This window comes from Xiphophorus hellerii, chromosome 11 (genome assembly GCF_003331165.1).
Source record: "Xiphophorus hellerii strain 12219 chromosome 11, Xiphophorus_hellerii-4.1, whole genome shotgun sequence".
NCBI lineage: Eukaryota > Metazoa > Chordata > Actinopteri > Cyprinodontiformes > Poeciliidae > Xiphophorus > Xiphophorus hellerii.
This window is the reverse complement of record NC_045682.1, coordinates 5,162,852-5,178,986: the sequence shown is the minus strand read 5'-3', so window position 1 is coordinate 5,178,986 and position 16,135 is coordinate 5,162,852. Positions and strand designations below refer to the sequence as shown.

General features: G+C 35.9%; 2 protein-coding genes across 2 annotated transcripts; one reads left to right on the top strand and one right to left on the bottom strand.

Annotated features, from left to right (window-relative positions):
• Nucleotides 1-374: 374 nt before the first annotated feature.
• On the bottom strand, nt 375-7,418 carry styxl1 (serine/threonine/tyrosine interacting-like 1). The gene is made up of 9 exons (XM_032577290.1): nt 7,239-7,418; nt 5,069-5,172; nt 4,902-4,963; nt 4,257-4,359; nt 4,034-4,167; nt 2,460-2,608; nt 2,277-2,374; nt 1,813-1,925; nt 375-640 (listed from the first exon to the last, which is right to left on the bottom strand). The coding sequence occupies exons 2-9, from the start codon at nt 5,169-5,171 to the stop codon at nt 506-508; spliced, it is 897 nt and encodes a 298-aa protein (XP_032433181.1). The 5' UTR covers nt 5,172; nt 7,239-7,418; the 3' UTR covers nt 375-505.
• LOC116728936 (hepatocyte cell adhesion molecule-like) lies at nt 6,250-16,135 on the top strand. Its single transcript, XM_032577289.1, has 7 exons — nt 6,250-6,426; nt 8,169-8,510; nt 11,850-12,131; nt 13,237-13,330; nt 13,557-13,624; nt 13,694-13,767; nt 15,584-16,135. The coding sequence occupies exons 1-7, from the start codon at nt 6,342-6,344 to the stop codon at nt 15,731-15,733; spliced, it is 1,095 nt and encodes a 364-aa protein (XP_032433180.1). The 5' UTR covers nt 6,250-6,341; the 3' UTR covers nt 15,734-16,135.

Here is a 16,135-nt window from a genome sequence, read left to right as displayed (position 1 = left end):
AATACTAAAGCATCTTTGAAAGCAGGGTCTTCTGAATAATAAAGATAAATAAATAATAAAAATTATAATCAACTACCGCTGATGTGTCTGTTTTTTGAGCAGTGATAATATTATACAAAATAATATATAACATATTATTATAATATAATATGCCATTTTAGCACATGGAATGGTGATCTAAGAGACAGAAATAAATATAAAAAAATAATAATAAAAGTTTTTTTTTTGGAAATTCTGGAAGAAGAAGGAGACAAAGAACAAGAAGAAGTTTGTGTTTGGAATTCTAACAATTAATGATTTGAATTAATGTGTGCATGAAGCTGTCAGTGTGTTGATACGTTTTGGTTCAGGAATTTAAAAAAAAAAATACATCATAAAATTCATACTCTTCCACAAACATGGATTTATTAAGGGAATGTTGAACGTTGCCTTTTAAAATAAATGTCCAAGAATTGGTCAAACATAAGAACATACATGACAGACTGACTGCGGCATGTATTATCGTTCATAAAAATGGAGGTTTTGACAAATCTGTGTCCGTCTTTCCAATGGTGAGAACCTCCCACTCACACAACTGCTGCAGAAATCCTGTGTTGGGCCTCATGGTGGGTTTACATTTAATAATGTAGCTCCAGGATTCCTACAAAAGGCAGATCAACAAAATAATGCATTATTATGCATGCTTGAATTTTGCAGCCTTTCAAAATTCAAGACAAGTGTCATCTTTAAAATAACTTGATGTTTGTCTTGAAAATCCAAATAAAAATAGTTTCAAACTCTCCCCCAGAGGACATATCATGTTGTTTCGAGGAGTTGCCCTATTTTTATTTATTCATTTATTGAGTTTATTTGATATGTGACATAAGAAAACGTTAATTCCACATGTTTTGAGTTATGTTGTTGTTAGCAGACATACAATAAGTGTTGATAAACTCAAGTTTGAAACAATGTCACGTACACACTGAGAGATATGAATGGGATTGGATGTTGTGAGTTTAGTAGGCACCATTTCATCGCCACACCTCAAAGAATTTACCATATATTAACTATATGTTTATTTTTTAAATATAAAATACATATTTTTTTTAAAAATCCAATTTTTTTGGCCTTCAAGTGCTTTTTACTTGACGACACTTGACGTGTCTGTTTTTTGAGCAGTGATAATATGTACAAAATAATACATCATATATTATAATAATATAATATGCTGTTTTACTTTTTTTTTCACCACTAAAAAAAAAAAAATCAACAATGATTGCAATTTTTTTACTTAGTTTGGGTAAAAATCTTTTTCGCAGGTGCGAACGCAAAGCTGAAAACAGTCATTCCATTTACGGACTATGAAATCACAGGGACACACGTTGTGACACTTAAAATGGGAAACATGTCTCAATGCCAAAAAATAAATAAAGGTTAGTTTAAAGTCATACTCTGAATAAATGTTACATGAATTATTTTTGAGTTGAGTCAGTGTAAACACTCTAAGAAGACATGGTTCCACATAAATGGTGGCTAACCTGGTATCTGATGTTAAAAGTGATTTAGTGCTTGATGAAAGAGTTATTTTGATAATTTTTTTAGGGAACTTGTACTTCAATCGATCATCTGTAGTTAATATGAAGATATCAGAATATGAGAAAACAGGCAAACGTTTTCGCTTTCTCTCTGTGAATAATTTTTGTCATTTTACTATTTCCAAAATGAAGAGCAAAGTTGAAGCCATTGGCCAAATTGTTACTTGGGTATAAAATGATGCCTTTTTTTTTACTTTGATGATTTGTGTACATGCCGTCCTGTATAATTTATACTTGCCTCCAGTGTGTATCTGAAGTAGTGTATGAGGAATGCGAGTACCACAGCGCTGCAGCGGCTTGTTCCCTCCCTGGAAACTATCAGGACACGAGATCCTTCATCAATGTGAGAACCTGAACAACAAAGAAGTTACCATTTGATTAAAATAAACATCTGCTCCAGGTGTTTTTCTAACAAATTTGCGACTTTTTTAACTGAGAAAATGTTCTGGATGTTTGTCCAGAAAATGCCAGATTTTTTTCTAGCAAAATTTTGACTTTTCAAACTCAGAAATTTCCAAAAATGTCTGGAAACATTCAGAGATTAATCAAAAAGTTTTTACTAATGCACCGTCGCAGTTTAAGAATTTAACTCTTTTTGTCTCATTCATGTGTAACATAATAGTTTAAGATTACACTCTTATGTGCTAACATCCACGCCACTTTAACTTCAACTTGTTCAACAAAAACGTGTCCGATACTCACTAATAAAATTGCATGTGGTTTCGAAGTGTGAATATAAATCCGACTCCACCTTGTCAGCCAGCGGGATGTCAAGGATCACCCGGATTTCTTTTTCAGCCCTGGAAGTTAACAATTGCGTTTACAAAAACAGAAAAGGAACTCATGAAGGATTTCGAAACATTTGCGAGTTCGAACTGGTCTTACTTTGAAAAGTCGCTCTGAGTGAACTGCGAGATGCTGACGATTGCACGGATTTTCAGGTTCCACAGGGAGCCCTGGCTTTGTTTCAGGTCTCCCATATACAGCAGTCCAGGTATGATCTCCACAGGATAAAGCCTCAAGCTTTCAAGCTCCTGAGACGAACCCACACATATATTTGACTGTGATGGACTGGATGCAGCTGAAATCTTATCGTTTCTCATTGTAAAAGTTACCGAGAAATCTAAAGGTGGAGGCGATGGTTGGTATGTTCTGCAGTGGAGAGCATATTCTATAAATAAGATCATGTTCATCATTCATACTCATTTAGGCTTTTTCACATTTGATCATATTACGCTCGCGGGTTTCAGTGTGTTTATAAAGAATTTATGTCGCAGATCAACACAAAATTGTGCATAATGTGAAGTGAAATATTTAAATGAAATCAAACGACTAAGAGTAAGTCTGAACGCAGACATGCACTGAGTCCTTTCTGGGTTGAATCTACATAAAACCACCTATTATTACAGTTACGACCACAAGTTTTTTAATACATAGAGATATAGATAATCTATATAGATATAGACAGTATGGAGGATCAAAAATGGACAATTTTAAAATAAAAGCAGAAATACATTAATCAGTACACCTAATATGCACCAATTAATTTAAAAACTGAGAAGTTTGCCTTATGTTTTATAATTTGCTTGACCTTCATACTTTATTTATTTATTTAATTTTAGTTTTAAGCTTATATATAAGCACATAATATACGTTTTACAGTTTTTTTTTATTATTGTTTTGCGTTCTCCCTTTAAAGTTAAATGTATATTTGCATTTAAATTCTTGAACTTTTTTTTATCTTCTTTTTCCCAAGGTTTATTTATTGCCATCTGTTCTTTTTGCATTTTTCTGCCTCATCTTTTCGTTTTACCGTATGCATTTCTGCCTCATTATGCAAATGAGGAGGACTTGAGTTCCTGCCTGTTGGTTGGTTGGTACAACTCCAACCTACATGCAGAGCACAGTCACAACAAATATGTGAACTACAATCAGTTTGCCAGCCACTTTAGACGTAATGCATCTTTGAGTAAAAGGAAAAATATTTAAAACTATTTTTAAAAACAGTATGTGCAGAAGCATATAGTCATTTGGAAATAAACTGAAAAAAAAATAAATTAAGTTATAAAACCTGAAATAAAGTTCTCCTTTTTTTTTTTTGCGTTTTAAGAGCACCGATTTATTTATTTGGGCAGTTATATACTTTTACGTTTAATTACGTCAGTTCTGGTCTTCCATAATAGTAAGCAAGCAGATGGAAAACGGGTGTGGAAGAGCAAGAAACTGAGGTAGTGAGGTAAAAGCAACACCAACAAAAGCAAAATGAAGCGCAAGACGGAGCAAAGCAACCAAAATATTCAACTAAACTCGAAGCTCAAATGTTTGTGACTTTAAGTGGATTTTGAAGGCAGTTAGCTGCATTGAATTTGATTTTGTGAACTTTGGACTGGATAGATACTGAGACTCCTTCTGAATGATTGATGTGTAAAAATAAAGCAGTCTGTGTTAGTGAGTTTTACCCAGATGGTGTAAAGGGTCTTCTCGGTCCTTAGAAATGGGTAAATAGCTGAGAACAGCCTGTAGCCTCCTGCCAGTATTTGAATTGGACGGTAGTAGGATTTTCCCAGCTCCCGGGCACAATCAATGGCCCTACCTGAAATCACAGCGAGGAGGGTTAATATCTGCTGCTGTGTGGGAGGAAGTTATACCGTTACATGGCTGCTGATGTTCCAGTGTTATTACCGTTTTCTTCTTCTAAACTGCTTGTGGTGGAATCATAGATCACAACGTTCTGCATGGTGTCGAGCTTCACTGCATCTGGCAGGTAGAACGTACCATCTCCAGCCTGCAGCTCGTCACCGTGTGAAGTGGAAGATTGAATCAGTCACACAGAAAAATCTTCATATTGAACAATCAGATCCTCTTCAGTGTGTAACTTTTATAAAGAATTTTTTCCATATTTTCAAGAAAAAAACTTGAACATTTCTGCATTTCAAAAGTCAAAATATTACAATTTTTTAAACTCCAAACTTTTCTTCTTTTTTTTTTTCTAGAAATTTTGTTAGATGTTGTTTGGCAGAAATTTTCTCTACAAAGGCTTTAATACACTGTCATGTTTTCAAACAATGTAGCCATAATGTTTCCACCAAAACTGACACTAATAATGTAAGGAATATCCTTTTTAATGAGGTCATTTTCAGTAGGTTGACTTTTTTTTTTCTGATGTAATTTTTAATAAGATCCAAATGTATCATTGCAGAAAGTGTATTAAACATGAAAACCAAAATGTTTCTCTAATTTAAAAATCTAAACAAAATATGTTTGGTTTTTTTTTTTAGCTGTAAACTAAATTTTTGTAGGCAGACAGACAGAAACATGATGCGGTACCGTTTTCACATGTCTGGCTGTGATAATATGACCTGTCAAGAAGTGATGGGTTTCCTGGGCATCTAGAAAAGAAACAGAAAAGTTCCTCATAACTGAAGTTTCAATGAAGCAACGGGAGCAAGAGAATAAAACCACCAGAAACCAGGCAACTGCAGCCGAAATCTCACCAATCAGACAGAGGTAGTTGATCTCGGCCAGCCTCGGCACGGTCCGGGTCTGGTTGAAGAGGTTGTAGAGCTCCACGGGTTCACACAGGGCGAGCTCCGCCATGCTGGGAGAGACGGACCAGGAACCAATCAGAACAAAGAGCCGCAGGATGTGGTTATAGTCCAGAGAAACCCCAACATCAACAAGTGGGCATGTTGTCTTCACCGGGGAACCTTTTTCTGTTTGACGGCTTCCTGTTGCCAAGCAACACGGAATTCCCTCTCATTGGTTGCTGGTGATGATGCAACCCGGAAGTCTCAAATTCAAATTTGATACTGTGAAATTGGAGTTTTATCCAATGCTTGTTCAATGTTACACATGAAAGGTTTAAAATGTGTCTAAGCGATAGCTAATCCTACTAAACTAGTGCTTTTAAAAAAAAGAGAGACACGGTCTCTAATTAGCTTTTATATTTATCAATCTGATAAAACTTTTCTATCAGAATAAGCTGCTCTGCTTGTTTATTTTGTCGTTAAGCTAAAAGGCTACGACCTAATTTTAACTGCAGGACTTTAATGAATTGTGTGCAAACAAAACAAGTTAGTGCAAAAAAAAAGAAAAGAAAAACTAGACAAAACTAATATAGAAACAGATAACCAATAATTAAATTCCAGTGTAGACTGAAAAAAGGTGTATTTTTTAGCATAAGCTTACTCTACTTCCACTTTCTCATACTAACAGCATCATCAAAATCAAGAGTAGACATTTTCCTGGATATTTTTCTAAAACATGTTTCCAAACAATTCCAACTCCGTCTGTAGATAAACTCGCAACAGAAAATAAGCAATCATAGTCCAACCTGATTGTATTTGTTCTGCAAGTGATTTTATAATTGCTCAAAAAACACAGTTTGAACTTCTCACAACAATCATTCCACACCCGACTCCAACCGAGGTGCAATTGTCTTTAATATTTGTCCCGACCCTCTAGTTTTTTTTTTTTTTTTTAAACTCACCCTTCTCTCTTAACTCACAGTTTGATTCTGATCATAATGGGGTTTGCATGAATTAAACGCAGTTTTGTTTTATTATCACAAGACTGACTGAACCCTGACGCTTTTACACACACACACACACACACACACACACTTTTGTTCTGCTTATACAGTGGCGTTTGGAGAACAACACGTACTCAGTTCCAGGCCGGCCTGAATGAGTGACTGTGTCCTCCGTCCTGCCCAGAGCCATAAATCATGCTGACAGTCTGTGAGAAAAACAAAGCTTCTTCCTCAAGATGCAGACAGAGAAGGACGCTCCTTCCAACGGAAAAAAGATCTACCACATTTTTTCACTCGTCGTCTTTGGCTTCTTAAACTCAGGTAAGAAACGCTGTCAAGATAAACAACTTGGAGATTTGCAGCACAACTGAACTACTGGGCCTGTCACGATGACAAATTTTGCTGGATGATAAATTGTCCCAGATGTTTTTTTTTTGTTTTTTTTTGCGATAAATGGCAATATTGTTGCTTTGAGACCATTTTCAAGTAACATAATAGCAACGGCATAATAACGCAAGAACGCATCCTCAAAGATCAATAAGCGTTAAATTCTAATAGACATTTCACACTGGAACTGGAAGACATTTGAAATATCCAAAATAAATAAACAATACAACAGAAGCAACAAATAAAATGAATTATGAGGTCTCTGTGGAGCTGTCCTTCAAAACAGGTTATAACTGATAAAATATAGAGTCAAGACTGAAGACTTTTATCATGACATTTTTATACTTTTATACTTTTATACTTTATACTTTTATAAAGACATTTTTGGTAGAAAGAGAGACGAGAAAAAAAATATGTTAAATCATGCAAAGGGAAATTATTGAGTTTGTTTTAATTTGCCATGCGATTATTTACTACTTACTGCGTCAGAACCATAATATGTTGAAAAGGCAATGATTAAATATTAAGTGCATGTTTGCATTGTTCATTTTTATTCTGTTGCATGAGAGCATATTTACTTTCACAGCCTTGCCTTAAGCAGCGACTACAGGGAAGAGTTTTATGATGCAGGGAGAACAAATCTAAAATCTTTTCAATTTTGACATTTATAAAACGCTACGAACATGACGAAAATAGCAACAGATGTCCCGTTTGTTCCTCCACCACACCCTGTTGAGTTACTTTACCTCGTCACAATGTCAGTATTTGTTGGGATGCTGGATTGTATCCGACTGCTTGTTTTTTCTCTCCACAGTCCGTATCAGAAGTGGCAGTGTCAGGGGTTTTTTTCAGCTGTGTTTATGTGTTATTATGTTATTGTGGGTCACTAAGCTGCTCTGTTTCTGCAGCACTAGCCTGGTGTCTGGATTGGCCTTTTCATGGACTGCCAAGAGGGAAATTTGAACAAACAATGCCAACTTTTGTTGCTCCATGTGGGCCCATCCCATAGTCTAACAGCTGTTACCGTAGCGATGAGGCTCTGGCTCCGGAGTGACACAGCTGTATGGTTCAGTCCAGTTGTTGGATAAATCCTACCCGTTTTTCCGTGTTTTAGGTTTTGAAAACCATTACAAATGTGTTGTGTTTTCAATAACAGTGCATTCGTTTGGATTTAATAGAAATCACAGGCCAACCAAGGCATTGTTGGTACGGAAGCATTTAACTGCCAGAACTAGAAAATAAATACTGAAGTGATGCTTACTCGTTTTAGCAAGAAATAAAACCGACTATAACTATGTCTGTCGCAATAAATCAACAAATCAATGACAAATTAAAACAAGCTCAACGATTTCCATTTGCATTACTTATTATTTTTCTCTTTCTAACAAAAACTGGAAGACGAGTGTTAAATGTTCATTAGAATTGAAAGTTTATTGATCTTCGAGAACGTGTTCTTGCATTATTATGTCATTACCGTTACATTACTTGAAAACTGTCTCAAAATAACAATATTGTCGTTTATCGCAATAACTTTTGGCATAATTTAATGTCCAACAAAATTTTAGACAATAACAACTTTGTATTTTTTAGAAGCTATTTGTTCTAATTTCAATTTTAAAGCATCGTCCACTATGCTGTTTCTAATGTGCAGTGAAACCCTCCATGCTGTTCTGCAGGTGAGGTGGGAGCCGTGAACATGACCATCCCTAACGCTCTGATCAGAGGAGCGGTCGGGGGGGAGGCCCTCCTGTCGGTCCGCTACAGCAGCTTCAGCCTCGACCTGCCGGTTATCAAGTGGCAGCTCCAGAGGGAGAAGGCGGTCACCGTGGTCCAGTCCATCGGAACCGACATCATTGGGACCCTGAGGCCTGAGTATCAAGACCGGATTCTGGTGTTTGAGAACGGGACCCTGCTTCTCCACAACCTCAGACTGTCTGATGACGGGACTTACGACGTGGAGATCTCCATCACAGACGACATCTTTACTGGAGAGGGAAGCATCACACTCACTGTGGACGGTAGGGTCGGAAACAGCTTCGTGTGGCTGCTGATCACTTATTCACGGTTCTAGCTTTGGAGCTAAATTCGGGCTATAAACTTTGTTCAACAGAAAAAAGAATTTAAAACTGAAAAAAAAAAAAAAAAAGATTTGAAGCTAAGAAATATTGTGAAACTGTGAAAAAGAAACTGGAATCTGAAAAGTATTTTGGAAATGTTTCCAGTTTCAACACTTCTTTTCAGTTGTGACAGAGTGCCTTCAGTCAGAGGCTTCTTACAGTTCTCCGTAATACAGACTGCTACAAGAGATATTTCCTGCCAATAGCGCATCACTATCCACAATAACCCTTTGAAGAATCTGAATTAATATTAGTTACAATTAATATTAGTGACTCAATTAATGTTGGGTGATTTCCCTTTGGGATCAATGAAATATTTTTGAATTGAATTAAACTAAAAAAAACCTTTTTGTTCAGTTTCAAGCTTTTTTTGGTTTCAAATCTTTTTTTCTTCTTTTGAACAAACCCTATGGCTCCAATTTATCTCCATGCCATTTATGTTTCCTTAGAGGAAAATGAGAAACATGGCTGGACCGGAACCATTATGCTCAACTCTGGACATAAGTCGGATGTATTTTCTTCTGCCAAGTATTCTTCAAATATGACACTGAGAATTAATAAAATGTTGCAATCTTTCCGAGTTCCCAAACTTACTGCACTGAAACAAAATCTTCAGTTTCTAAAGTTTTCATTCCAACTGGAGATGTTTAAATGTTCTGAATGTCCATTGAGGTGTATTCTGTTTTTGGCTCTGGTCTTACTGTAGGTGGGATACGCTATGCTGGGAATGCTGGGAGTTCACTGAACTCCATTAATGACATGTTTGTTTCATGAGAGACAGAACAAGCTGCTTGAGACGCATTAATTCAAAGAGGAAGTTATCTGCTAGTATCTAAACCTACATTTATCACTCAAAAAAATTATTCTTTGGACGAACATAAAAAAATCATGGAAAGGATTTCCACCTGATTGCTTTATTTCAGCGCTATGTAATTCTGCTACTCCAATTTAAAGCAAATGTGTTAAGTCAACTTAATTTATTAAGGTTGATTCAACTCATTTACTATAGTTGGACCCAATGTAATTTAAAAGAGCCAGCCCAACTACTGTAATTTGCAATGTTTTGGACCAAATAATTGACTTTACTTGATTAAGATTAATGTAAATTTAGTTGAAACCAACTTATGTTACAGTGGTACCTTCACACTACTTCATTAAATTGATCCAACTCATGAAAATTAAGTTAGCTCAACAAACAAGCTTCTTGCTGAAAGAAAGCTATTGAATCGTGTGGAAATCCTTTCCATGATTGAATTACGTTAATTCAGAGACATTTTTTTAAGTGCTATTAAATGAAGTGTTTTAAGACAGGACTTTGTGAAAAGGTAGAAAGAACACGCAACAATTAGAAAAGGTACAACAGAACTGTATTTTCAAAATTGTTATCAATTTTATTTTACATGTGCACTGCAGGCACTTTACTGCAAAAGGTATAAACTCTTGCCATATGATAACCCACTTGAACATTTAAGCTAGTTTAAATGAATAGTTTAAACAAAACCTTTAGTCAGTGTTTAATTAGTAACAAGAAACTTCAAAATAGTTCAGTTACCACAGTTCTTAAGTGCCCTGCAGAGAAAAACAAATAACACAGCACAAAAAAAAAACAAAACAGCTGAGTTGAACATTGATGCTGGAAATGCTCACATTCCTAGATTTGTACAAACATCTGTAGTTTAATGTGTAACTAAAAAACAACAAAAGGTTAAAGTTTTGTTTTTCCAGCCAAAACTGGGCTGTGTTGATCACTGTTGAGCATAGAAATCAAATTCCTAACAAAATAAAAAGTGTCAGTAAATTTGCTCTTCAACTTTTGAGAACTGTAACAATTTAAATCTCGTTTTCGACTGCAGTCTTTAAAGACTGATTAGTCTTATGAAGCTTTCCTCAATTTTGGAGAACCATGTAGCAAGTTTCTCAGCGGGAGAGTTGCGTTTTGAGAACTTGTGCTTTGTTGGATAGCTTGTTTCCAGCCAATTCCAGAACAATTTTCTGCAGAACTTCAAAAGTAAACTTGAGCTCCTGAGGGTAGCTCAAGTTTAGTGCATAGATAAAACCCAGCAACATCACCACCGCAAAAGATACATTGCCCAAGTTGTTCATCACTTCCACCCCTTCCAGGACAATCCCAACATCCACATGGGCATCGGCAGGCTCTGCACCCTCTGGTCGAATAACAAAGATTCCCAACACCATCTCTGCTATGGCCATTTGTGCACCTTGATCAACGTCCTATGAGAGATAGGGTGGAGTATTGGGGGGGGATTTCACATTTCATTAAATAAAAAATTTACGTTAAAATAGTTTGGCTGACTCATGGTAAAATACTTCCAACAACTAAGGTCCACCAAGGACCCGTCTGTGTTCTCAAATTCACTAGATGCACGCCAGGAATCTCCCTGCTTCTCTTGAAAAGCCGCCATGAAGTTTTCCCAGGCGCACGACAGTTGTGTCACGTAATCTTCCGTAATCTCGCGTGATCTCCTGATCTCGCTAGACCCTCTTTGGCGGGAGATCAGTCTGACTAAATTGAATCACATTATCTCAACTTGAATGCATTTTATTAATGCTAGGTTGTTGAATTTTATGTTTATCTGACATGATTTTGTCATGTTTGCCTTTGAGACAGGAAATTATTTTGTTAAAACAACATGTTATTTTTTTGTAAATGCAACGACCACCTCAATTCAATTTTTTGACACAAGCATGGAACAAGCAGAAAATGGTGCAAATGGTAGAGAAACGCTGATTAATTGCCAGCTAACCATCACTGTTAGCACATGTTGTATCCCGAGTTTCCATTGACCGCATAAATGCGTAAATTTTAATTATGAAAATAAATTTGCTTAATAGAAACTTTTGTTTTTCGATAAAAAGTTTTGGCGCTCGCATGCGGTGGGTTTTTTGGCTGTATCAAAATTGGCTTATTTCACAAAACAACAAAGGAGACTTTGTTTTCACGTCACACAAGTCACATAATCAACAACAGGATTTTACTACTGGTGGAAAAGACAAAGAAGAAGACAGGAAGTAGTTGGAGGTTGATGGCACTGCGTGTTTTTTAATGACTTACAAACTCATTCACATGGTAATTTAATTGCGTTTGTTGATTAATGGAGACACTGTGATTGCAAAATTGTGTTTTTTCGACATTAGCAGAATATTGACAAAGTTTTGTGCTTACATTTCCATACATGTTTACATTAATGAATGTTGGTGTTTGCTCTCACCCTCACCCAGAGCCTATATCCAGGCCATACATCCACATGGAGGCCTCATCCGTCCTGGAGCTCAGCGAAAACTTTGTCCTTAACTGTTCTCATGACAACGGGACCAGAACCACATACAAGTGGTTTAAAGGTGGGAAACCCCTGGCCAATGAAACACGGTTCGTGCTGTCACCTGATCAGAAGTGCCTGACCATCAGTCGAGTGTTGATGACTGATGAGGATATCTACAGCTGCGCCGTGGAGAACCCACTGGGCAACATGACCAGCCTGCCAATCAGACTGGCCGTGTACAGTAAGTAACAACATACTTTTGTCAGTTACGCCTGTATGCTAGACATGCTGACATGGCCAGTATGATTCTTTTTTACAGGGACACAAATGGTTCAACTGAAAAACCCAGAAACGATTCACAGAGTAAACTCCTCCAAATTTACTTTGTGAAATCACAATTATTAGGTAAGGGAGCATTTAGCCAAAATGGAGATTTAATTGACTCCGAAAAGTCATACAAATGCAATATATATATATATATATATATATATAAAGTGATACTAGGATGGTGTTCTAGGGCTGTTGTAGACAAGAAAGAAATGAAGAGTAAATTTCCCCCACATTTTGAGATTAATCTTAGAAATTTTCTAGGAATTTTTTTTTTTTTAATGTTTGAGCTCGAAATGTCCAAAAATGTTCTACAGTAAAGACAGAAATTTTGAGATAAATCTCTGGAATTTTCTAGAAAAACATGGAAATTTCTGAGTTCCAAAAGTCAAAAACTGGCAATGATAAACTCAGAAAGTTTGAGATTAATCTCAGAAATATTTTTTTTAAAATTTGGGGGAAATTTCTGAGGTCAGAAAGCTGAAAATTCTTTGGTTTCTTCTCCCAAATTTTTGACTTTTGGAGCTCAGAAGTTTCCTTGTTTTTCTGGAAATTTTCAGACATTAATCTCAAAATTTCAGAATTTTTCTTGCAAATTTTGAGATAGGAAGAGGGCTGCAACTTGGATCAACGACGCCAGAACCATTAAAGATCTTGTTGCAAGTAGCAAACATGGTCACAAGAAACCAACGTGAGAGAAAGATGGGCTTTGCAGTTGTTCAATAAAAAAATCCTTTGTACTACAACTTACACACATTCTGAGGGAAAATCACTGGAATCAAATATTTTCAAACCAGAATAAGGATGTTGCACCAAAACCTTTGACAAGCTTTTGGTGCCCTCTACTGGAGAGGTTGGCATAGAAATGTCCCCATTTTTCAGGATTACATATCACAGACAGAGCATGCATCGTAATAAAAGCAGCTTTACTGTCAGATTTTGGGTTAGATGTTAAAATATTAAAGTAAGCAAGTCTCATTTATGTAAATATTTATTCAGTAGCTCTCGTTTGTCACCAGGAAGAAGCTCAGTCTACATCATGCTTTCCACAGGAGGAATCTTCATCCTCATCACCCTGGTGACAGTGTGTGCTTGCTGGACTCCTTCTAAAAAGTAAACTGTGATACTGTTAATTAACCATTATGGAGCTAAATTGGGGTCATAAAGTTTGTTAAAAAGAAAAAAAATCTCCTTTTTCAATTTCAAATTGTTTTTTTTTCTTTTGAACAAACTTTATGACCCCAATTTAGCTCCATACACCATCAACTGTACTAATGCAAATGTACGTCCACTGCATATTTACCAATGTTTTTTTTGTTTGTTTGTTTTTTAATCTAAGGTCAAGACAGGAAACTAGAAAGTCCAGGATGTATGGTCATTCTCGTCATACACAGCTTAAACAGAAAGGTAAATATAACATTTCTGGAGACTGCAGCTAAAATTGACGTCTTGTGTAAGATGTGTTTTCCTTTACAGATGATGTGCTTCCCAAAACGAGGGAACATAATGGGATAAAAGCAGTAACTTCCCTTTACGTCCTCCAACAAAAGGTATGATTCTTCTCAGCACTCTGTTTTATTTACAGTTTTTAGACTACAGAACGATTTTTGTAAAATTAGTTTTTTTGTGATGGGGGAGATTGAAAATTAAATATAACTATGCTTTTATTGCAGCTGCTCTCTAACAGGCACTGAAATGTATTGCATAAAAATAGGAATTATTTATGAATAGCTATCAAATGAGAAAACGGCTACTCGCTTGCTTTAGAGAGGCTAACAGCCAGCGTACTTCCTTTGCTTATAAACTAGCGAGCTTCTTCTTCTTCTGTTGCATTTTATGGCAGTTTACAGACTTTGTGCATTACCGCCATCAACTGGACGGAGATGTAACTTCAGAAATTAATTATAAACTAGCAATGATAGGCTAGCATTAGCCTTGGATAGGCTAACAGCACACCTAGATGGTGACCTTTGACTCGTACTTTGTGTTTTTTTAAAGAAGCGTTTCTTTTATCAAGAAAAGTAATTAGCATTTACAATACCTGAAAGTAATATACGTTAGATACCAATGTTATCTAACGTATATTGCTAATAAATGCTAGTAAATGCTAATTACTCTCAAAAGTAATTAGCATTTACAATACCTGAAAGTAATATACTTTAGATGGATTTACAAGTGTTCTTTTGACAGAGTATACCTTAATCCAACATTACACCACAGATAAATATATTGTAAATTACGGAGATTAAATTAACTTCCGATTCGTCAGATGACTAAAGGGCTTTTCCACCTAATTTACCTTGAGCATCTTTAAATTGCTGTAGATTAAGAGCTTCAGTACTCACACTTTTCAAACATTGACAAGATCAGGGTGTCCAAAATTTTTGTCATGTGGACCAAATTTGTCATGTCAAAAATGTATTAAAAGAAACACATCTAGTTTTCAAATTCTTTTAAACTCTGTTGAACAAATTTATTCTCAGTTATAAAAACAGGATTTGGGTCACTTTCTTTTCTTTTCGCTTCCTAAATTTAGCTGATAATTAAATAACAGCTGAATTAGTTGTGGCAAAGTTGGCTTTTTAGTAAAAGTCCCTGGATAGAAATTGTTTTATTTATTATACAAGCTTGGGTATAAAAATATGAATAGTTTGTGTCATACTTAAAATTTTCCATTGCCATATGTCAGTTGTAATTTTACCTTTAGTAAAAATAGAAAGTTCAATGAACTTTCTAGAATGTTCCCCAAATGCACATTTTTCAAGTGCAGTTGGGGGACACAAAAAAAGGAGCCACAAGTGGCCCCTGGCTTCAACTTAACTCACTCACTCTTTGGTTACCAGCAACAACTAGCTAATTTGAATTGCTGCAATTTAAGGTTTTGCCACCGTTCGGCATAACTGCTTAAAAATCGAAAACGGCATGAAGTGAAAATTGTGGATAAAACAAGACCACACCACCAGTTTAGAAATATTTCAGATATTTAAAACAAAAAAAAACTTATCTATCTGTCTTGACTGATAACTTGTGGAAAGTATAATGATACATTGTTTAGCCATATTGTCCCTGAACTGGTACTCTTCACTAAAAGCAGAATATTTAAAACCTAGTTTAGATTTGTGAAACCTTTATTTGATTTGTGAAAGTTTAATAATGGACAATGCTAATGTGTTCCCAAATCACCAGCTAACACATTTTTTGTATTTTTGTCAACTCAGTTTATTTAGTAAATAATGAATAGTGAAAATACAGTAACGCTTTCGTTCATATCTGAAAGTGTTTAAAAATCTCACTCATCTGCAAGTATCTGGTTCATCAGATTCATCTGCATTACTTGCAGATGAACCACTAACTCTTGTTTTGTAGGAACCCTCAGTGGACGACTCGTCCAGCAACAGCATTGGGTCTCCTTCTGAACTGGACAGCCCTCCATCCTACACAACTTTCCCCAACTACACAAACTCCCTTGTGCGGTCAGGTGGAACTCAAGCCGGCTCCTTCCCAAAGTGTGTCTGAAACTTCATAAACTGTTCATCATATCAGATGAAGGAGCAGGTCATTTGGTGCCTGCCTTCATGCAAAACTTTAACTTTGAGTTTTTGTGAACTCAATTTAAAAAATGTGAGCATTTTTTTTTTTTTAAAGATCTGTTACTCAGCATCTTGCAAAAGTATTTGCACTGGTGGAGATTTTTTTTTTACATTTTGCAATGTCGCAGTTAGAAACTTTAGGGTGTTTTATTGAGATTTTATGTAACAGACCAACACAAAGACCAGTGGTGTCCAAACTTTTCGCTGAGGCGGCCAAAGCTCGCAAATTTCAATAAATAAAGAGTGCCAAAATGTGTTTATTGTTATGTGTTTAGATTGACCTGCTCAATAATGAACAAAATACTTATGAAATCTGTATATCATTAAA